This window comes from Dryobates pubescens, chromosome 14, assembly GCF_014839835.1.
Source record: "Dryobates pubescens isolate bDryPub1 chromosome 14, bDryPub1.pri, whole genome shotgun sequence".
Lineage (NCBI taxonomy): Eukaryota > Metazoa > Chordata > Aves > Piciformes > Picidae > Dryobates > Dryobates pubescens.
Genome location: NC_071625.1, coordinates 20,204,068 through 20,228,605, shown reverse-complemented (window position 1 = coordinate 20,228,605; position 24,538 = coordinate 20,204,068). Strand labels below are relative to the sequence as shown.

Below are 24,538 nucleotides of genomic sequence, written 5' to 3'. Positions count from 1 at the left end.
GGTGGAGTGATGCTGATGTCCATGACATCCACTTTTGACTTATGAATATTCATAGCTTGATTCTCCTTCAGACTAAATTTCTTTTACTTTTACCACATCTTCCAAAAGTTGATTTAAATATAATTTTTTCCCTTCTTTTCCCCTCTCATAAGCCCCTGGGTGTTAGTCTAGAGGAGAACTAAGTGTCTGTAGATTCAGTAACTAATTTTTTTTTTTCCAGAAAAGGCTGTATGGAGCTATGTCAGCATTCTATCTCATAGATGGGAGGCTTGTCAAAGCCGCAGTATGAACACTTTTAGAGATAGAAGCTTTGCTCACAGATTACATTTTCTGATCAAGACCACCACAGAGCAAATCCCTAATTAAAACTAATATTTTTATGACTATAAGACCCTCAATTCTCTTGGCCTGTTCAGCTCATTTCACCTACTGAGTCTATCAGCAAAAGCATTGTTTCCTGCCAGTGGTGAGTTTGCACTTACATTAACTGATCAGTTGTTCACTTGAAGGCTATTGACTTAGTTGTCTGAAGCATAAATACATTGGAAATAAGTAGTTTGTTTAACTGCACTGTCATTGCTTTTTCTGCTAACCTAGCTCCTAGCTATCAGTGGCCCATTCCAGTACTGGGGTCCAGTGATAGATGGCATTTACCTTCGGGAACCTTTAGCTAAAGCCCTCCAGCGTCCTCAGATTCGCAAAGTAGATCTGCTCATTGGAAGTGCTCAGCAAGATGGGTTGATCAGCAGAGCTAAGGCAATTAAGGTAGGAAGACACTCGCTGCTAATGAACTGATGGTGTAACTGTTTTTATAGTAAATGACACTAATCACATGCAGCCTAGACAGAGGCTTTGTGATTTCCACAGTTTGTGAATCATGCTCCATGCAAATATGCAAAGGTATTGTCCATCTCCAGACAGCCCTATTTTGGCTGATTAATGACAGTATTCTATTTGTTAATTAACATTATGGGAGGATAAATGAAAAGGTAAGAGAACAGCAGTGATTTAGCATGTGTTAGTATGTGGCAGTATGTTTTACTGTCTCTAAAATCCTAATTATGTTACAATCTCGGTTATACCTCACAAAGAAGAAAGCAAACTCATAACTCACACCTGTGAAGCTGGGCTAAGTCACTCTTTTCCCTGCCCATGGATTTGTTTTGGGGTTTGTTGGTTTTGTTTTGGCTTGGTGGTGTTTTTTGTTGGTTTTGTTTGTTTCTTTGTTTGGGGTTTTTTGATACTAGCTCTTTAGTTTGTCTCGCAACTAGTTGGAATCCTTGAAAGACTACTGAACAGCTGGCAGATCTTTCACCATCTTTTGTAACAATGTTTATCAGAAACCATTTAAGGCTTAAGATCTGTACATACTCCGTTAGTGTTATCACTATCCCAGTTTGTCAGACAAGTACATTTTGCCCCTAGAAACATGTAAATGTTTGGTCTACCTGCTGTTGCAATTTCCTTTTAAAGAAAACACTGGACCAGATTCATTTGTATACTCCAGAAGCTATACTGCAACAATAAGAACAGTAAGCATTATTTAACATATTATTTGGGCAACGTTTATGATAACTTTGCATCACCAGAACAGTAGAAAGTGGTGCCCCTGCAGTCTTTTTTTTTCTTACTTTCTAAAACAATGTTGAAAGCCCCCCTGTAACTCTGAGGTCAGTTGCTAATACCTCTTTAAAGGCTAGCAGAATGCAAATTATTCTACATTATTAAAGTCAGATGTTAAAAATGTAGTATATTGTAGCCAAGGCAACACATTTGAGAAATCATGTTTCAGGTGGTGCTATTTTAGTGTTGGGTGGGATGAAAAATCTGAAAAAGTCTTACAAATGCCACTTCTATTTCTCATCCGTCTCCACCTGCTGAGTCCTCTTTCATCTGATTCAACACATCACTGAGACCACACTGTATTATTGATCACTGAGAAAGGTCACCAGATTTTCTGGGGTGTTTATAAGAACACAGAAACTAGTACATAGGTGAAGCAAAACCCTAAGACGGACTGCACTGAGTCACATCAAAGGCCCATTTAGTACAGGATGCTGCTTTCAGCAGTGGCTAAGAGTGGAGGTTTATAAGAATAGGGTAAACAAATCTGATACTTCTGCTAAATGCTCTCCAAGCCTCTAGCACTTTGCAGCTCAGAGACTTCCTAGCCTGATTTGATCTTTCCATATTTAATAACCATCAGCTGATGGTGTTAAATTTTTAATTAAAACACTTGTTAATTAAACCTCATCTTTACTGACTCTAGCATCCACAGAGCTGTTTGGTAAGGAATTCCTCAAGTTAACGATGCATTGTATGATGATTCATCTCCTTCTCTGTGGCTTTCAACCATGATGTTTATTTGATGCTTGGTAGTTGATGAGGTCGTTAAGAATCAGTTCCTAGGGTACTTTCTGTCTTTCTAATTCTAAGTAGCCATGATACATGTAGAATAAGGTAACAAGTGCCTTAAAAAGACCTCAACAAAATCAAAGTGTTGCATGAAAGTTCTTTTGTGCAAGAACAGAACAGATTTGACATGGAAAAGCATCTGTAATCTTGTCCTTAACTGCCAGCCAAACCCACCAGCCTTAGCAACCAAATGACAGATTCCTAATTAGATAGCAGCAATGCTTCAACTGCTTAGTAGTGACCTGAACTGATGGAAAGATTGCTTTTGAATTCAAGGAACTTGCAGTCAGATCTTCAGTGATATACATGTTCTGGTATTTAAAATAATGACTTTTGCAGGCAAGTGTACTATGCAGTTTCATAAGTGGCATTTGTACACGTGAAGTGACGTGTCATGTGTGAGCTGCAGGGCTTTTTCAAAGTAAACCTGTGTATTTGGTTTGGCTGAGCTGGAGCTGATTCTCCTCAAAACATCTTTCTAGTACTGCATTTTGCAGTGCTGCAGCTGGGTGCTGATATCACAGCAGTGATAACCCAGGCTGTGCTTTTCCAACGTTTCCCTGCCGCAAGAGTACGCTGAGGGGTGGGCAAGGTCTTGGGAGGGGACACAGCTGGCACCACAGGACTTTATTTACATTGCATGGACCAAAATCTAGCAAAAGAAGATTTTATTACAAATACAAGAAAAATTGCCAAGATCCTCTTGGATCTTGGGATATTTGGTAGTGTGTTGAAATCTCATGTAAAGCCACATAATCAAAACATTAGAATACATTGTTAAGGACAGGCCTCAGCAGTCAGAGGCTTATGTTCCATAGTTCATTTCTGTGAATCTGTTGATAAGTAACAATTCCCTCTGTACTCTATGTATTCAGTTGTGGAAAGACCTAGCAGCATGATGAAAACCATCTGTGGACCATCAAAATAATACATTCAGCATCTATGGTAACTGTACTGGGCAGACACCAGGATATTTTGCATCAGATTTACTGCCCCAGATCCTACGAGTCGTTTGTTAGATATTTCTCCCTGGAGTTCTACCAACTTTCAACCAGTGTGCACCTGCAAGGTGTGCTCTTTAGAAAGGATCTAATCCACTTTTTTTGTTGTTTTTTTTTTTTCAGGAAGTCACTCAGTTTGTGGACTTGAAATAAATTCTTTATAAAACAAAAGAAAAAAAAACAAACAACAACCAAACAACAACCACCACCAACAAAACCCAAAGTTAAAAGTCTGAACTAATAAAATAAAAAAATTATCAAAGGAAGATATGTTGAAAAATTGCAGAAGTCTTTAGCTTTGGTGAAAACCAGGATCAGGTGCACACTTAGGTATAGAAGGTGGTCGCTCTGCTAGGAGTAATTCTGCAGCGACTTGGGAACTCTGGTCTGGGCAAAACACCTTTATGTTAGGAAAGGTTTCAGACCATAGATCTCTGGAAAAAGGCAGTTTACTGTAGGTGTCTCTGAAAGGCCCTGGGAGTTATGAAGTTTGAAGATCATGGCTGCTGTTTGCATTGGGATATGAAGGAGGGGGATTTCTCTTCCAGGGCTAAGGCAGATATTCTTCCAGAGGGGACCTAATTCCAGGCTTTATGGTAGTCACTTTTCTTTGTAGATGTTTTCCAGGAGAGTCATGAAATAGTTATGTAGTGTGTTAGCTTTCTGGAATTTCCAGAGGAAAGGAGCAATATCTTGCTCTCTCCCCTCTAGCCTTCCTTCAGGGAGCTCGTCAGAAAGACAGCCATGGGCACACCTATAGTGGAGAGCTATACATTTGGACTACTTTTGTGAGGCCCAGTGGAGTTTCTTTAGTGTTACAGCTACATCTCTGTGCAGCATGATTTGCATTTGCTAGATTAGAGACTCAGTCCTGGAGTACATTTTGAGGGGGCCAATACTGCTGGCTTGTGACAGTCTTGGGAAAGCTAAAGTGGGACAGGTCCTTACTTCCTCTAGGAATCAGAGTTCAAAGCAGAGAAGGCTCATTCCAGCAGAGGGAGATCAGAACCTATATTGTTCCACTAAAACTGTTTCTTTTGGTTTTGTTTCTAAATTCCATGTATGCATTTTGTTCTCAGAAATTTGAAGAAAGTCAAGGAAGAGCCAACAGCAAAACAGCCTTCTATCGGGCTCTGCAAAATTCTCTTGGAGGAGAAGACTCCAACTTCTTAATTGAAGATGCTGCTACATGGTATTATTCCCTTGAACACTCAACTGATGATTATGCATCCTTTTCCAGGGCTTTGGAAAATGCCACTCGGTAAGAAACTCATCCTAATACAACAGTGTAATTTGGGTTAAGCAAGGCTTGTTTGCCTATCTCAAGTGTGTCTGAAAAACCTGAGAAATTCTTTTGCAAAGGAAATGGGGACTATGACTTCATTTTTTAGTGAGGTTTCCAATGCCATTAGTAGACAGAAATTGACCTCATGAAATTAAACCAAAAAATTCTCTATTCCTGTCTCTGCTTCACCAGCAGGTTTGTTATGAAAACTCTTTACTAACTCTTTTTCCTAAGGTTATGTGTTTCATAAGATGGTGGCTTGAGGCTTAGTCTTCCCATCCCCCTGTTTCACCTTTGTTCTAAACCAAGACATCATAGCCCTAAGTGCCCAGTATCTGTGTTCTCAATGTTACAGCTTTCTGTGCCACTGTGAGCCTTTATATGACATCTTGGAGATAAGATTTTTCTTCCAGTCCTCCATCAGAGTTGCAGGGTGTTGCTCCATGGGAGGTTCAGGGAGCAGCAGATGAAGAAGAGCCAAGATTCACTTGGAAATATTTGATCCTAGACAGTGGTGACCAAATCTGTTTGGGGAAGGTTTCTGGGTAGCCTGGGTGTGCCAGTGCATTGAAATAATGGAGTAAACAAGCCAGAAGGCTGTGTGTTGAGCTTTGATGCCATTTATCAAGTGAAGCACCATGCCACATTTGCCCTGCTTTGTAGCCTGTCCCAGGAACAGGCCACCCATCACTGCAGCATCTGGGGCCACTGCACACAGCAGATGTGGAAGTGCTGTGGTGCATGGACATTAAAGCGAGAACTCCTCTGCAGTCTGTTTCCATCACCACACTTACCCATGGGGTTATAATCCTTTAGTCAGATCAGAAATGTTTTAAGCCATAATAAACCACTGAAGGACTTAAATTTTAACCCTTCTTCCCATCTAGAGAGACCTCCATAATTACCTCTCTTAACACAGGGCTGTCACATTTATCATTCACATCCAGGCCAGGAATGAAATACACAAACAGCTCCTCTGGCTTTCAGCCCTACAAGTGCCTGCTGCAGCCCCCTGAGCACAGGGATTACCTGCTTGTTTATCATATGAGGCAAATGGCTTGGCTAAGGAAAGAAGTGAATGGCTTAAAGAGTCACTACGAGCAAGCAGAAGGATGAGTAGTGAAACCAGCTCATCTATGATAATCCTTTGCTTTAAACCCTTTGGAAATAACTATCTAGCTACAGTGGAAAGGGAGAGTAGACAGCACTTCAGGTACAACCATCACCTGCATCGATGTCATTTACATGGTGGAGAAAAGTGGGGTTTGACTCTTGGGATTTTTGTTTTGCTTTATTGTGTATTTTTGTTTGGTTGTTGTCTTTTTAACAACAAAAAATTGCTGCCAGCATAGATGGGTAACCACCCCAAAATTCGAAGAATGGCTTAGGTGACTAAAGAGATGCCTTTAGAGATCGTCTACTCCAACATCCGCGCCATGGGCTCTCAACTAGACTCAGCTAGTCAAGGCCTCAAAAAATTGTGACTTCTTGACGTAGAACTAATTGCTACAGTTATAACTGGGTTGTAAAGTGTGAAAAAGCAACCCAAGTGGTTGTTATAAACTACATGCCTCGTGCGTATTTTGTGGTTTTACAATATTTCCACTTCTAAAATTGTTTTAGCTGACATTCTGTGGTATTCTTCCCAGGTACAAAATGACTTTCGTGTTTGGGGGGTGGGGGTGGGTTTGTATTGTTTGTTTGTTTGTTTCCCCCCTGTTTTCTGGTTTGGTCTTTTTGGTTTGGTTGGTTTTGTTTGTTTGTATTCCATGCCTGTAAGAAACAGCCATTCTACTGTTTGTGGTTACTCATTTTTAAATTAGGTGGGGTTTTTTTGCTTCCCTAGCAGAGCTGACTCTTTTCACCCCATAGCACCAACTGAGAATCAGTTCAAGTGGTGAAATGTATCTTAAAGCATTTCTCGAGAGATACTGCTCTTCACAGACTCCCTAGGTTTTAAAGACCATCTGCTCCTCTTAAACCCTGTACTGGTAGGCATGTGAAGAACGGTAATTTGTGTTTCATATGGGTGTTGTCAACCACAACTGTCAGAGTATTGTGGTCAGTCAACCCATAACTTGAGGTCTTACAGATGGGCTTAAAATAAAACTTTGCTAAACCAAGATAGCTACCCAAACAGTGCCTTTCATAGTCATACCAGTTAAATATAGCAACGTGTTTTTATGCTTCTCTGACACTGTTCTTTCTTGCCATCAGTCTGAAGGAGCAGCTACTGTTTCAGAGTTGCTAGACTGAGAACTGAAACCTCCCACTTCTGCAGCAGATACGTTTAGTGTGTGCTCCTGTAGTTATGGATATATACACTCAAAGAGTGTGCTGTGTCTTCAGGCACATGTAGAATGAGAAGTAGTGATATGTGCATATAGAACATTGCCTTGAGGAATCATAATGAAATACCTTGCACTAAGATCTACTTCTTTTTGCCTGTTCCTCTAGAACTACTTGTGCTCTTTTCAGCTACTGCTCACCCCACTATCCAGCCCCATTTCTTGGGGCAATGGAAGATAGAAAGGTTTGGATACATCTGCTTCACTCATGCCTATGTATTGAAATACCTGATGATAAACTGATCATTTAACTATCTTATTGCGCTTACCTTGCTGTATCTTCCTCTCCCAAACACGCTGCACCAGGTAGTCTAGATTATTGAGTTTTGGCAGAGGCTCTAAGAATATATACAACCTCTTCCAGCTCTGGAAACTCTACCTCAAAACAAAACCAAAACCAAACTAAAACAACAACAACAACCACCTCACCCCCACCACCACCCCAAAAAACCAAACCAAACCAAACCAAAAATACCCAAAAAAAACCCCACCAAAAAAAACCCAGCAACACCAAAACACCCAAACAAAACAACCAAAGAACCCCAAATAAACAAACCCTACAAATCCAGATGCAGAAGTTATATTATTGATGCTTAACCCAGGAAATATATTAGTCCTTTTAGTACATGCCATCACAACCTGGTATTGTGAGAAAGCAGCACTTTATGCTATTACAAGCATGGACCCCCATAAACTAGACTAAAGCAGGATTGTTTATTTGGCCAGGATACTAAATAACCAGATCTGGTTATTTAAGATCATTACCATTGTTTAACACTCCATAAACCAGCAATATTAGTGAATTCTAATTTGTACTGGGCTCATAGTGGGTAAATGTGGTTTCTCTCAATGGACATGAAGGCAGAAAGGAGCTGTTTTGGAAGATTTAAAGAAAGCTGTCAATGTAAAGAGAAGTTTGTTGGTTGTGGTGGTTTTTCCTTTCCTTTTTTTTTCCCGTTACGTGACTGTGTCTGTTCCCTCCTCCATTCTGTATCAGTGATCAGTTTATCACATGTCCCATCATAAACATGGCCAGTCACTGGGCTGCTGCCTCCAGAGGAAATGTCTTCATGTACTACATACCTGAGAGCTCCTCACAGAGCAGGTAAGTAGATGTTTATTATATTTCTTGGATTTAGAGTTTGCCACACCAGGGTTCTGTTTGGGCACTCTGGGGTGTAAATGGGTAGATGTAGGTACCCTAAATAAAGTTTGGATAGGAAAGGGGGGATTTTTCTCTAATAGCTTACTTCTCTTTGTTGACTCTCTGTGAATGCTGTTTCAGAACTGAGGTACTTCAAGTTAGATGCCTAAATTAAGTTGCCCTTTTCCAACTTACTTACCTTTGCTAGTTCTAGATTTCTACTCCCTGGATGTATTCCAAAGCTGTGTGGATGTGGTGCTTGGGAATATGGCTTGGTAGACTTGGTAGAGTGGTGTTAATGTTTGGACTTCATAGCTTGAAAGGCATTGCATGCCCAAATGATTGTATGATTTGATGATTCTATCAGAACCTGCATTGACTGTAGCCACTCCTACCCCTAGATGCACACACTAGAGCAGCCAGATACACAGGGATGCTTGTCTTCTATTTCCTTCTGAGGGAGCACTGCTCAACCCTTGCTCTCTCTGCTGCCACATACTTCTCCCCAAGAAAGACTTCTGAGACTCTCCTTTTTCTTGGGCTTTCTTTGAAAAGGCTCAGGAGAGGGACACGGGCCTCCTACTGGCACTATTTGATACTGTGAAGTTCTCTATGAACTACATGGGGTTTATTCCTATCCTGACAGCATATGAAAAAGCATTTGAAAGAGAGCAGCCATCACCTAGGTTACAGATGAAGGCCGTTATACTGTGCTAGCACAGCTTCAACCCACCACACTTTTTAGCTGAGAAGTTAATCCTCGGGGAGCGGTTATTTCACTGCCAGCTCCACTGGGTATGTTCATGGTGCTCCCTTTGGATACTGATAGGCTCAGATAAGTGACTTTTACAAGGCTCCAAAAATGACTGGGCTGCAGTATGCCAAAAATCCAGCTCCACAAAAAGAAAAGATGTGTTCTCAAATTAGCTATCAAGTTTTCTCTTGCTTTGGAGAATGATAGTGATCCAGGCATTTACTAGAAGATCTTATTTGAAAACAGGTGAAATAGTACTTACACAACTTAGAGCCACTGTTTTTGAGGCAGTGAATTTGAACTGATGAGAATTTCCTCTTCTATCTAGCCCTCTTTAGGATATTTCTTGTGCTCTCCTCCTGCTCTCCAGTGCAGTGTTAGTTTACACAGCACTTAGCTACACATTTTGATAATATTTATGTTGTCAGTGTTCTTGTAAGACAATTACTTCAAATTTTAGTGCAAAATTTATTGGTTTACTTTTTCATAACCCCCTTTAAGAGAACAAACAAAACCAGTAGGCTGCCTGAAACTTGTGGGAATGTGAAGCAGAGTCTCACATGCCTTATGTTAAGTCTCTTGTAAGGAGAAATGAGTCCAAATTTCTATGCTGTTTACATTCTTAGTCCTTTAATCTTTATTTATGCTTAAGTACAGTTAAAATAAATGTTGTTTAGTTTTAAAAAGCAAACACTTAAACAGAAATTGCAAAATTCACCTCATCCATGGGCTGAAAGATCTCATTTGACACTATGATGTGACTATTTATGAAGTGATACTCTCTTATTCCCAAAGGACCTCACACTAGGTTGTCTGCTGAATACTATTGCAAACATTTTGTTTAAATTTTGTTGTCACTCATTCCTAAATGAATCTTTCCTTATTTTTCATCTCAGTTTTACCATGTGACATCCCTCCCTTACCCTCTCTACAGCATTTCCCTTCCACATAATATAACTGCGTTAGAATTGCAGCCTGTCCAGCTGCCTCACTGCATGTCATTGATGCCATGTTGTCAAGGGTAGGAGCCTGACATGGAAGAGTGGCCAAAATTGCTAAAAATGGAGAAGCCAACAGAATTTGGAACCAATAAAATGCAGTGTCTGGGAATATTATTGGTGATTTGCCCTGCCAGATTGAAACCAACAATGTACATGAAACAGCCTTCAATAAAACATATAAACTAGTCTTTAGGAAAGATCTGGCAGCCATGTCACCAACTTTCAAGGGAGTCCCCTCGCCACTGACAGTTCTCAATTTGACTGAAAGTTGTGACTCCTCTTAGATGGAGGAGGGGCAGAAACTCTGCCACGTAACCTGTACCTTAGCTTAGAAGATAGGATGTGTGGGTTTGACCTTGCTCAGCAGGAGTAGGAATTGAAGCTGGCACCCTATAAGTTAAATTCCTAAATACTATGTGTTAATGAATGTGATAACCAGTAGTATGTTTTGCACATAGTAGGCACATCTAGGATACTCTGTGGGTACATGTACTGGATCAGATCCCTCTCAGTGCATTGTAACTGAAGAATGCCTCATTAGATATTCCTGATCACTCATAGGCATATGGGAGAAAAATGATTTCTCAGTCTATTTAATATTGAACCACATCTGTATTTGCTGAGGTACAGACTTCTGTTTGCAAAAAAATGGAGGCTCCTATATTATGTCTGCAGGAGGTATGCTTTGGTGTCTAAATTCTTGCTAAGTTTGCAGTTTACACAGGCTACAGATCTTTCTCTTTTTGTGTTTGTTATCTACAGGACAAAGATGATGACAATATAATTGCATGTTATCTGCAGTAGCTACTAATAGTTACCTCACTGGAGTATTGGAAAGAGTACATTAAAATAACATTTTGTTTAGGTAGCTACAACAATGGAAGACTATTTACTCTTAGATAAAATATTCTGGCTGGGGAAATGATCATTCACTAATTAAAAATAAGGCAAAGTGTAACAACACATTCCTCAATTTCTACTCTGTCACCCCTTTCCTGCTTTTGTATATCTCCCAAACTATGTGGCAGAGCAGAGAGTTAAAACAGAGAGATGAAGAAACACTGTCATTTCCTCGTCTTTCACGTGGAGCAGTCCCGTAATAACTCACAGCAAAATAAACAAGAGGGAGGGGGAAGTCAACCTGTAAAGGCAGACCCAAATGTAATGATGCAAAGCAGTCAAAAAAACTATTAAAACAGGAAGGAAATTTTGCCCATGCAGGTCCATTAGCAAAAGTTTGTTTCACACCTAAATGTTTCTAAAATATGCATGCATGCATGCATGCAGTCAAACATCCATAGATACAGGAGAAGGATTAAAAAGGTCACACTGAAGTGAATTCTGTAACTTATGTGGAAAAACCCACAAAGCCATGAACTGAGAATTGTCATACAAAGGAATGGATCTTGCACAGAGCAAACTAATACCTCCTTCCACGTGGTAGTGTTCTTCCCAGCTTGGCAAAACACCATGTCTGCTTTAGTCTTCAGTTCCTTTTTGAATAAGGAGTGGGATGCATAGCCAACAACTCCTGCATTAATGATCTGTGGTGAAAATATATACATAACCCAGATGCCATTTTCTCACTGTCTTCTGGAGAACTCTTAGCCCTTGGAGTAAACATCTTATTCTAAACAATGCAGGAGGAATGTGACTGCTCAGCATTACCTAGGATTAGTGAGGAGGGCTGGAGTACAGCTTTAGTTACAATAAAAAAATATGTGATACGAGAAGTGCCTTTTGACAAGAATAATACTATTAACTGTATGAAGATTTTCCTCATTAACCCTTCAAGAGGTTTCTGGGTGATTTGTTCTGTATCACATGAAATAGCACTGCTTGCCACAACAGCATAGTTCCCAAGTCACGCTGTGGTGCCAAATGTGCTCTCTTAAAGCTGTTGAATAAAAATCTGTGCTCTGCTCATTGAAGAGGCCAGATTATTAGCTGCAGCACAATGGCAAAACATAATTACTGTCATTGAAGGGGTCTAAACTGAGACTTAATGAGGTTCTATCTTAAAGTCATTTACATTACCATAATAATTGTCATAATGGCAGGATGTATGTTTCCTCCATAGCTTGGCAGGCAGCAAAATTACCTTGGACATCTATGCAGACCTGCTGTCACAACAGCTTATAATTTTCGTCTGTGAAGCTCTGCTCCCTCTCAACTCCTACAAGTTATGGTTTTGCTCTTGTGGAATCATCTCTCATTCCTTGGGCCTTACATATTGCATTATGCCAGCTGCACTGTGAAAGCACTCTCCTACTGATTCAACCACATCACTGTTCCTCAAGTCTTGAGACATTTTCTGTGTTGCTAAAGACTTGAGGTCTAGACAATTGGGTTTTTTTCCCACAGAGTGGTTTTGTGGCCTTTATCGTTTAACAGATTTTTCACTTCTTGGAAATTAGCCATAAATATGCCAAAGCAAAGAATGAAACTTTAGCAAAAAAAGCAGAAATCGGGTTTGAGTGAACCAAAAGTCAGCTAAAAGACTCAGAAAAATACAAAGCAATTGTTTGACCTGCATGTGCTGTGTTGGGACAGGCTGGTCCCAAGAAATTCATCATTGGAATCGTTCGTCATTGGAATGGGCTGCCCAGGGAGGTGGTGGAGTCACTGTCCCTGGAGGTGTTCAAGAGGGGATTGGCCGTGGCACTTGGTGCCATGGTCTAGTCATGAGGTCTGTGGTGACAGGTTGGACTCGATGATCTTTGAGGTCTCTTCCAACCTTGGTGATTCTGTGACATCAAAAATATAAGCACAAAGTCCATTCAACTAGAGAGACCTTCCTTGGTTCCCTGAGGGCTTTGGACTGGGTGAATCACTTCTTGAAGGAAATTAATTCATCCATTCAGCTCAGGCATGGACATACTGAACAAATGGATGAATTTCTGTAAGCAAAAGATGTACTCAAGTGTCAACATGCTTATTAGCATGTTTTTAATACAATAACTCCCTCACAAATTTCTGTAATCCTTGTTATTTAGGCATTCGGGCAAGATGATAAATGTGCTTTCTTCCTGTATTAAGATCTACTGTACTGGTGATTTTTTTCCTCTTTTCTTTCAATTAATGTGAGTTTTCAGGTTCTTGAATTTATTATCTGCTACTTTAGTTTTATTTTCTTCAGTTGGCACATCTATAATGGAAAGGAGAACATTGTGTGTACTGGGAGCAATCTGAATGGAAAAGACACAGCAAACTCCAGGATTCTTTTGCAAGTCACATGTATCTATAGGGCTTTTTTGGTAGAAAGGTGGATAAACTTGGCAGTTTAATCCTGTTAGGAGTTAAGCTTTTTCCATATGTCCTCATTTTCCTGAAAAGAAGAAAGAAAGAAAAATGTTCATCTGTTTTTCACATGCTTTCCCTCAATTGTCTGGCAAGACTTTGTAATGTGAGGAGCCACAAGGAGCCAAATGCATCTCTAGAACGGCAGAGGTTACACCAGGCCTTACATTGGCTCATTATATTTCTATAAATATCTAGTTATCCTTTTTTTTTTCCTACCAGCAACCATATACATTTTCCTTTTCTAACATATATGGTTATACGTATTTTATTATTATTACTATTTTTACTTATCATTGAAATGATTATTTCAGTCCAGGTGAAGTGCAGTACTGGTATACCACTCCTCTCCCATGATATAGATGAGATGGTGCCTGGTGACAGCTTAAGATATTTGATACCATTCTGCAGAGCTGCAGCTATTGATATGAAGAAAATGTAGATGTGTGCAAACAACCACATTGAGTGTTTTCAATACTTGTTAAAAAAATTCATTTTAGATCAATTGATTGAAAATACACAGAGAATAGGGTCACAAGAGCATGCAAGCAGTGGCATTTTATGTATGAATCATATTGTCTTCTTCAGGGACATGACTGATACAAATTCATCGCTCGTCTCAAATCAGCAGATATAACACGAGCTCTATGAGTCTGGGTTGTTCAGTCCAATCAGCATGTAAATCTATTCTACTGAAACCAAGTGACCTTTTTGTTTTGTTTTATTTTTGTTTTCCTGGCTCTTACTGATAGGCCTATCAAAACATCAATTAAATTCTTCCCACATACAATTTGAGATGTGATGCCAGGTTTGTCAGGAGGTTTACATTTTCATTTCTGCGGTTCTCTTGTCTGGTTATCAGTAAAAAAATATTAAAGCAGAAAAGGAAACTCATGACCACATATTAGTTTCTTCTTCTAGACCATATAAATTAGAAAAGTATTCTTTTAATAGTTAGCTGTAGGAGGACTAACATATTTATCACGATTGAGCAATGCAGATAAAAATATTGATAAATAAATATCCCTTTGGTAAGGTCACTAATGACAAACTGATTCTTCTTCAACTTGCTTTTTTTCATCCTGAGTAATTTACTGCTAAGTCTGAATTCTAGCTAGAATTATATTTCTCTTGTAATTTTAAAATGTAAATGATTGGATAGCAAAGGGAAGTTTGATGTTTTGTGTATTGTATAGGATGTCATTTAAAATTGGAGTTAATTTATATTGGTTTCTATCTGTCTGTAGATTTGTGGGTTTTCTTAAAGAAGAAGAACCAAAAACTGCATTAAGCAACGAAGAATAGAAGCTGTGACTCTAAGCCTTTGAAATTAGTTGGACTTGTAACATTAGGAAAGTACAGACCATTTTTAAATGAATGAAAAACAAAAAGAGAGGGAAGTGTTAGGCCACAGTCAATTGTTAATCATCAAAATGAGTTTCCACTGTGAAATATTTTGCCAGATATAGAACAAGGACAAAGTTCAAAATGAGATATGTGCCATAATTTGCAGTGGATCACAGTGTGAGGTCCCTGCAGCCCCGGCTGTAAGTTATGCTTTCAGTCCTAATGTAGAATAGCATGGTGGTCTGCCAGATCATATTCTCTTCTGACTGCCATGATTATTAATAGTTAGTAACTGCAACTCGATTTTGCATTCAGATTTTTTGAGGATTTTTTGGGGTAGCTTTTTTTTTTTTTCTTTTTCTCTTTTGGTTTGGTTTTTCATCTGTTCCAAAAGCAGCTGCAGTCCTATAGATAGAGCAGTGGAACATCTGAAGGTTAAGAAATCCCTTTCTCTCTTTCTTACTTTGGAACATTTAAATAGAAACTCCATCTCCAGCTTCAGGAAAATTCTCTCAGAACCAATGCCTTCCCAATTAAATGGCTTGGCACTGTAAAATGAAAATTCCCAGCAAGTGATATTTCAAGGTCTGCTGTTAAATTGTTGTCCATGAATTTCACAAAGTTTCTGATTGTGTTTTTTTTCTGTAAAATGGGCAACAGTTTAGTTGAAGTGAGGTAATAATTCTCCAAGGGGAGTTCACTTGTGAACAAAATGTCTGTCCCCTAGCTTCCACATAGTTCAATTTGTCACTCTGTGATACTGACACACAAGAGGACCTGTGAATCTTCTTAAAACTCTGACATCTTAAGAAGGTGTGCACAGAAGATATTAAATGATAATTTTGTGTAAAGCATTAGTCCTGTGAAGTCACCAAAGCAAATATTTCATCTTTGCATGTAACTTCCCCTCTGCTCTGCCCTGGTGAGGCAACACCTAGAGTACCACGTCCAGTTCTGGGCTCTTCAGTTCAAGAGAATACTGGAGGGTGAGGAGACTGGAGCATCCCCTTATGAAGAAAGGCTGAGAAAGCTGGAGTTCTATAGACTGGAAAAGAGAAGATGGAGAGCATAGCTTATATATGCATATAAATATCGAAAGGGTAAAGGTCATGAGGACAGGACTGGTCTCTGTTCACTGGTGCCCAGTGATAGCAGAATGGGCAAGAGGTACAAACTAGAACACAGAAGACTTCACTTGATCTTAAGGAAAAACTTTACTTTGAGGGTGACTGAGCACTGAAACAGGCTACCCAAAGTGGTTTTGCATTCTCCTTCTCCCGAGACTTTCAAAATCCACCTAGATGCTCTGTGCAACCTGATGTAGACATACCTGCTTTAGCAGTGGTGTTGGAGTAGATGAGCTCACATGGTCCCTTCCAACTCTAACCATTCTGTGATTGATTTACAGGTGTTATTAAAATAATACATCTGTTCCTTGTAAGGGGGTTTCTGTATGGGAAATTGGTTGTAGCCAGGAAGGGGTTGGTCTCTTCTCCCAGGCAACCAGCACCAGAACAAGGGGACACAGTCTCAAGCTGTGCCAGGGGAGGTTTAGACTCGAGGTGAGGAGAAAGCTCTTCACCGAGCGAGTCATTCGTCATTGGAATGTGCTGCCCAGGGAGGTGGTGGAGTCACTGTCCCTGGAGGTGTTCAAGAGGAGATTGGACGTGGCACTTGGTGCCATGGTCTAGTTATGAGGTCTGTTGGGACAGGTTGGACTCAATGATCTTCGAGGTCTCTTCCAACCTTAGTGATACTGTGATAGTTACTATTAATTTGTCTTTCTTAAAAAAACTCTCAAAATCCTTTTTGCCATTGTCTTTGCAGTCCTTCCTTTTATCAAACTGTCTTCTGAAATTCAGCAGTTCCTAGGCTGTGCATTTCTTCATTTAGGGTTGATGCTATTGGCTCATCTACATGGCACTGCGAAGTATCAGGGTTGTGGTTTGGAGCAGCTCAGCTCCCACCAGGGCTAGCAGTGTACAACAGCTAAGCTATACATGCTCTCTTTCACTCTACTTTCCTTCCAGTGAAGAGTGTCACTACCAGATGCTACCTTGAGTATGCTCTGAGCTCCTACAAGACTCCAAAATCCTTATTTAGATATTTCTAGCCATTTTGCACTCCTCTCTGGCTGTAATGAATAATGATCAGAGTGTGAGGGAGGAGACAAATATGGTCCTGGATATCTAGCTGCAATCTAGGTGTTTCATGGTTGTCTTTACTGCTCTTCTATGCATGTATATATGTGCCTCTTTCTCCTCTTAACCTTATATTTTCTTTCTCGTCCTCTTACTATTGATACTCATTGGCCAGCATGGTACCATCAGCCATAAATATTGAAAGCAGCCCATGAAATTCTAGAGTTTTGTACCACTTTGTGATTCAGAATCAAACTCATTGCAGTTATTCAAATAGTTTCCCTACTAATGAGATTTTTGTTTAGTTTGCCAAATTTTAGGCTGTGGCCTTAAAAGATTGCACATCTAGAAAGATGAGCGCTGAGAAAAAAGCCTAATTTTGGGAGAAAATCCCAGTCCCAGCACAGTGGATTTAGGTCTACAACTAAATTCACCTCTGCTGTGATTTATCTAAGTGGGTACATTTATCCATTTACTGCATCTTAACTAATATTATGTCCTCTATTCTATTTAAAAATGACCCTCTTTAAATACGTAGTACCTTTGCTGTGATACTGACACTAAACACTGCTGTAACATAGTGGGCCAAGCAAATTATTTTTAAAGCAAAATTATTAAACTATGATCTTGCTTAATCCTTCTATAAACATTTGGGGAAGAAAACTATGCTTTAATCTTGTCTTAGTTCTACTTTTTTTTCCCTTTTTTTCATGAAGAATCTGAATAATTCACTTTCCAGATGCAAAGTATTACTGAGGTATTATGATAAGATTAAGGGAAATACAACCAAAGATATATTTCATTTAGAGAGTTGTGTGTTTGTTTTTCAAAACAGAGACTTTGGTGTTATCACTCATAAAATGTGAAGGAGTCATCTTACTCTCAGTCCACCTGCCCATACTCATTTGAACTGCAAACTTTGTTCCATTAGAGGCAGTAGCAGGGTCTTATCAATGCTGCTGCATTATATGATAAAACAGTATCAGTTGTGCCACCTTTTGACAACAATCTCTATAGCTACTGTGGATGAAACCTTGCTGAGTGGATCTGGGACTTGTTTATTCCAGCCTCACAGACATCTGTTCCTTCTCCCAGGTCCCCTGGTGCTTTCTGCCTTCATGCAGCATTTAACTAAGTCAATAAGACCTTTGTCTAAATGTGGGATACGGAAAATGCAATTGGACTATACCAGAAATGTCTCCTCCTGAGCTGTGGTTCAAAGCTGAGTGTTGAACATAGTTTAGTTATAACTGGCTTAGTAGAAGTTGGCCACTGTTTTTCTGCAGGACTTGAAGATGTTGAGTTGTGTGACCTTTTCTGCTAGGTCCTACTAGTTGTCTTGCCTGGTCAGTCTTGTTTCTAAATTGTTGAAATATTCCAAATATTCCTTATTATACGTGTTAATTATTGCATGAAACTACGCAACAATTGTTCTTTCTTGAATCTGATCAAGCTGTCTTGATTTGACTGCCGTATAAGAAGTGGGAAGAACAGATTGTATGAACCAAAACCACCCAGCCAGCAGAAAAATTAGATTAAAACTTTCTCTAAGAGAAATCTTCATAAACATCTCCTATTACATCTTTCCTTATCCAAAGATTTGAGGCAAAATTCTGGATGCAGTGAAAGCAATGGAAAAATTCCAATTGCTGTTAAGAAGAGCCAGGATTATATTCCAAGTCTGTGAAATAAACCATAATTAACCTTCCGTCATGGCTGCCAGATTCCATGTCACCACTTGCTTCCACTTTCTGAATTTCATTTTAGTGAAAATCTGTACAAAACTTAAGAGGTATTTAAAAAATAGCCAAGTGGGTTTTTTTCCCCCTCTATCACTTCCTCTTCCATGCCCAGTTAATTTAGAAAATGTGCCCTGCTGTCTTCCACAATTTCCTCTTGTAACAAATGTTAAAGCCCCTCCATTAACTTAATGGCAAGTCCCTGTTGTTATTGCTTGCTCTGCTTTTATGCTCAGATTTGAAGAAGCCCCCCACAGCTCATGACACTCCAATTAATTATTTAAAACTTTGCTTTATTCTCTGAATTAAATTAGCTCCCTTTCTCCCTATAATAAATAAATGATGGTTTTAACTGTCTTTATATAAATATTTTTTTAGTTCGGGTCAGGAGCTCTTGCTGGACATTCAATATGTATTTGGACTGCCATTCTACCCCAAGTATGAACAACAATTTACTTTGGAAGAAAAGAGCCTTTCCTTGCAAATTATGCAGTATATCTCCAATTTTGTAAACTCTGGGTAAGTATCTGACATTGAAGAATTTCTGTGATTGAGGAGAGCACAAGAAGTAGAGGCAATGTAGTCCAGAGCGTACCCTCACTCAAGTAACCTCCATTTCCTCTAGCAATGTACAATCCTACAAAGGGGGCTTTGGTGAACACTTTTGGAAGGTCATGGAGAAGCTATCAAGCAGATAACAAAGATTTATAGTATGACACTTAGCTCAAAGTAATAGGATTTTTTTTCTACATGGAGTGGCTGCAAATCCTGCTTAAATATATGGAGGCTACAAAGGCCTTAGTGTTGTTTCCAGAGCTTAGTTCTAGGAATCTGATTTTGAAGTCTCTTGGCTAAGGGTTCCCTTATTTCCAGAAGAAAGGGGAAAACATACAAAGACACAGTGCACCTTTTGGCAATTACTCTGCCAATAAACCTCTGCTTTACTGTACTATGTATCTCCAGAAAGCTAGTGTGGGAACTGTGACTTTACATGCTTTATAGAACACCTTGCGTTGCTTTTGCCCTCTGTTGACAGGTTGATGGTGTTCATAAGCCTGTGTCTATATGGGTTCCTAGGATGCCAACCAGACTAACAAATTATTGCCAGGTGGGACACCATGAATGATTCACCAGTCTGGACTGAATTTGACCCCTGCTGGCCAGAGGGATTGGATACACTTTCCACTGACCTGGCTGATCTCCTGCATTTGACTGTTCACATTATGCTTTACTAATGATGATTTCTCTCATCCGCTTAGGAATCCAAACTATCCTCACAGTTTCTCAAGAAGAATGTCAGGAGTGATGCCTCCATGGCCTATGTACCTGCCCAGTGATGATGGTGATAACTATAAGGAGTTCACTGTTTCCTTGCCAACTCTTAAAGGACTGAAAAAAGCAGACTGTTCCTTTTGGTCTGATTATATCAGAAGACTGAAAGCATCCACAGGTGAGTAGAATATTTCCTGTCATTAAATAAAACCTAAATTCTCTCTCTAATGTTTTCCTCTGACCATAGTCCTGCTACATCTTGTAAATCAGTTTGGATAGCTTCAAGAAAAGCAATCAAGCCCATTATTTTTTTGGCAGGCAGAGATATTCTAAATTATTCTTGGAGGCCTGCAAGCTTACAAGCGGTTCTTATGTCTTAAGGACTCATTTTCAGAGTGAACACAGTCCAGGCCTTTTCTGCTTTGGAGGTAGTTGCACTTAAAGGAACAGAATGTACTCTCCCAGACACCAAGCTCCCCAAGCTATTCCTGACAGCCTACCTCAAATGGACTAAGGCTGATGTTAGAGTAACACAAAACTACAGTGTCTCAGAACCATCAAGCTGGTGGTTCTCATACAAACACAGAGCACCAATGCTCTAGTTCAAGGCAGCCTAAATCAATACTCTTGCTCTTTATTAAAAAGTGGAATCAAGAGATTGCTTTAGGCCTTTTTAACAGTTTCCTGGTATCCCTCAATGTCTTTTAAGTTCAGAGGGGATATTTTGATCTCTCTGATGGCTTTCTTCTCATCAAGATATTTCAAATATATAAAGCTTGATTCTGATGTTTAAACAGTATAGTTCCCAGATCTTTGGGGACTGTCTTGCAGCATTATGGCTATGTAATGTCAGACTTGAGTTGAAGTCACATCTCTGGCAGAACAACTGAGCACCACGGACAGAGGCAGTTCCCAGCACATAGAGAAAATCTGCCCCAAAGTGGAAAAATATCTATTAAGGAAGGCAGTTTATGAGATGGAGAAAGTTTTAAAACATTCCAGCTGACATAAAAACACAACCACATTTGTGTATAGGCTAGTTCAGTAGCCTGCCTAGCTCAGTATTCTGCCCTCATCACTGGCCAAACCCAAATATTTGAATGTTAAACACAAAAAATTGGGAGGGGGAGAAAAACACTGAAAGAATTCACAAAGATGAGTCAATTCTTTTGAAAACAAGCCACATGTTCAATTTATGGGGTATAGATTGTCAAGGAAAAGGTTTAAAATGTACATGTCAACATATTATTCTGCAGGCAGAAGTGAGTACACCCTGCCTGCTCTTTGAGCCAATATTTGCTTGGCCTCAGCACCATGGTAATGCTGCTACACAGTTAATTTCTCTTAAATTCCATCTCACAGCAATGTTAGCTTGTCAGCTTGCTTTGATAGTCATCTTTAATCTACCCTGGAATACTGAAACTTCTTATACAACTTCTACGTAAATAGGTATCACATCAAACTCATTTGTGATCTGGACCTCAGTCTGGAATGGTAATTTACAGGACCTCATACTATGATAACAATCTTGAGTCCACCTTCTTGTGAAGGACAGTATGAACTTAAGATGCTGATGGATGAACACCTCAATTCATTTTTGAGTGTAGTTTGTGCTTGAATTCTTGTCAAAGCAGCACCAGTCCGTCAGTACAAGTTCAAAACCTGCAGTGCACCCAAAAATTGCATTCTAGAGGAGTGGACAAGTGTTGTTTTTAAAAATTCCCTAAGCATCATGTTGCTACTTGGTTGTTGTGCTACCTTGAACCAGAACTTGTATGTCCTGACAGAGTTGAAGCACTGTACCCTGTTGTTATGACTGCTCCAGGCTCTGTTCCTGGTTGTTGTATGGGATTGTGGTGTGATGTAGGATACAAGATTTGAGAGAGCAATGCTGCAAACCATTTTTGCATGATGGAAGTTTCAGTCCACCCTGAGAGGGAACTATTTCCAGTCAACTACCTTCAGTTTTCTGCCTTTCAATAATCACCAATCTTCATGAGAGTGGTTTTGGATTGTATGGTAAACTGTTTATTCTGACTGATGAGTCTCAGTTGTTGTGGGTTGCAATTTGTGGCCTCATGCCAAGTAGATGGAGTATATGAGTGTGGCAGCAAGAGCCTTTGGTGATGAAACAATCCTGTTTTCCTGTCCAACTGTAAAGCTGTGGAGGGTCTATTCTGATGCAATCTCAACAAGCTGTGATGAATCCTGTTTTGTCTATTTCATCTCTATCCAGCTTCCTATATCATCTGTGATCTATATGGAAATTAAATCAACATAATTCAGAAAAATGGAGAAGTGGAAAAACAGTGATCCAAAAAACTAAACTGAAACTGCCTTTTCAAATGTTTTTCTTGATCCTTTGTTTACTGCCACATGAAATGTCTTGTCTGAGAAATGTCAAATTAAGGATAACTAAAGGCTCAAAGCTCAATATCTTAGGCCCTAGTTTTCAGTCCAGCAGAAAGCTGAGCTACTCCTAAGCTCATAAAAACTGCAGTTTCTGGAATAAAAGCTCTCATATTTAGAATATGTTGTGCAGCTGAAGTTACATGTCTTTCAGGTTATTCACTGATGGATCTAGAAGCTGCTGTGTGTGTATATATACACATACATGCATATATATCTCCATCTTAACTGTTACCTGTAATTTTCCTTTCCATTTAGTAAAAATATTGTCCAAGTTAAAGTAGGTGTTTCATTTTGTGATCAGACTGCAATATTTAATGATGGAATGTATCATTTGTTCCTGGCATGTAATTGAAATGTACGTTGTCATAACTGAAGATACTTTAACAAAAGTTACGTCATAAGTGCAATGATTCTTTATTGCATTTACTGCAGTGCCTTTATAGATCACAGAGGAAAGTTTGAACCTGTTTCATTGCAGATGAATCTGTAAATCTGGTGGAGTTTTATTTGAAAACTGTTTATAGAGTCGGCATTTTGTGGGCAATTCACCTGGGGAATCATGGAAGTGGCAATGTTTGAAAAGATTTGAATTCAGTAAATGGAGTTCCTGTGGTTGCGTTTCAAAGACATGCTTTACATTCTGCATCATGATGGTTTCTATGGAAAACATCAAAACAAGAAACAAGAAGAGTGGCCATTGTGGAAAAAAAGTTGTGAATGGCCTTTTACAGGGAACTTGTTAACAACTTGAGATTCAGTTAGAAACAGCAGCTCCAGAAAGTTTGTGTATATTCAGACATTAAGTACAGTGGAGTTGACCGCACTGCCTGACACTCACTGAATCCTAAACAGCTAGACCTGAGTCCATTCTACATCTCTTAATCATCTAACTGATACCCAAACAGAACCAGTCCTCCTAAAACAACTCTCTAAGTAGTGTTGCAGCTGGGGAGAAGGAGGTACCTTTACTGTTTCCAAAGTGAAGTCTTGTCTGCCCCTCACTCATGTGCCTAAATTTAGACATTTAGGCTTACTTCACGTGGCCAAGTTAGCCAGGCTAGACCCCACCTGTAGAAAATTCAACAGGTAGCAAAGCTGAAGTGCTCTCCATTAGCTACAAGATGTGTAGCCAAACAAGGCTAGATGTTAGGAAAAAGTTCTATACAGAAAGAGTGATTGCCCATTGGAATGGGCTGCCTGGGGAGGTGGTGGAGTCGCCATCACTGGAGGTTTTCAGGAGGAGACTTGATAGGGTGCTCGGTGCCGTGGGTTAGTTGTTTGGGTGGTTGATAGGTTGGACACGGTGATCTTGAAGGTCTCTTCCAACCTGGTTTATTCTATGTATTCTAAGAGTCCAAATATAGCAACAATGTTCATAGTCCAGACTTGATTCAAGACCAAGTCAGGAAAGTTGTGGTTAGCCTTCATCTTCTGCCCACTCTATTCACACCTTCCTTTTGAAATCTTCACTGCAAGAGAGATTCCTTTGGTACGAGGGACATCTGTGCAGCAATGAGAGCACTCTGGATAGGATACATTAAATAAACACTATCAGTACACTTTCTGGCACAGTTTGGTACCATTGAGGCAACTGCATTACTGAAAGAGTAGAAGGCAAAAAGCAAGAAGAGATCTATTGGAAGTAGGTGCTTTGGTTGCTTTACGTGTTCCAGACAGCCAGGTACTTCCTGCCTGGTAGGTAACTGTTAGGAGACAATACTAAAAGGAGAACAAGTCTGGCCCAAGTGAAGTGCAAGCTATTACATACTCCATTGTCAGTTATTTAAAGCATACTGGAAGCATGGTACTTAATTACTATTAGGTGATCTACCACTTCCCTAGAGCATTTTGCAAATGGACTCAAAACTGAAATTCCTTCCTAAGCATTTGTAGCTACACAAAAAGCTTGTTAAGTGTCACTGAAAAAAATGTGTACCTTCTAGCTTGCTGTGTCAAACATTTGACATTTATTTTAATGGTAACTACATTGCCTTTTCAGGAAGAGCAAGTAATGGAGAAGCATCTGCAGGAAGCAGTGAACCTCCCACTGAAGGACTTACTCCCACTGAAGGACGTACTCCCCTGGTGAGCCAGCCACTGGGAGATGAGGTGGCTTACAGCAGCTAGAAAATCACAGTGCTACTGAATGGATTTGTCAAATGATTGTGCATCCATGCAGCTGTGCCATATCAGATGTGCTTCCTTTAGTTAGTTTCCTGAACAAGTAAAATAGACCTTTCAAGAAAGTTTTTCAAGAAAATTGTTGGATATGGAACAAAATCTTGCAGCTATTACAGCTCCAGCTATTATTTTAGGTCAAAAGAAGCTGTCATTTGAAAAATGAAGTATCAATAAAAAGTGCAAAACCAATCAAGTGTA

The 24,538-nt window shown here is 39.6% G+C and overlaps 1 protein-coding gene across 1 annotated transcript in view; it reads left to right on the top strand.

Moving 5' to 3' along the window:
- TG (thyroglobulin) overlaps positions 1 to 24,316 on the top strand; it is a 135,102-nt gene extending 110,786 nt beyond the window's left edge. Inside the window, exons 43-48 of the mRNA XM_054167162.1 lie at positions 598 to 765; positions 4,496 to 4,677; positions 8,047 to 8,154; positions 18,854 to 18,994; positions 19,735 to 19,929; positions 24,163 to 24,316. Of these exons, the coding sequence (XP_054023137.1) occupies positions 598 to 765; positions 4,496 to 4,677; positions 8,047 to 8,154; positions 18,854 to 18,994; positions 19,735 to 19,929; positions 24,163 to 24,286 (918 nt within the window). The 3' untranslated portion in view covers positions 24,287 to 24,316. The remainder of the gene's footprint in view (positions 1 to 597; positions 766 to 4,495; positions 4,678 to 8,046; positions 8,155 to 18,853; positions 18,995 to 19,734; positions 19,930 to 24,162) is intronic.
- The last annotated feature ends 222 nt before the right edge of the window (positions 24,317 to 24,538 follow it).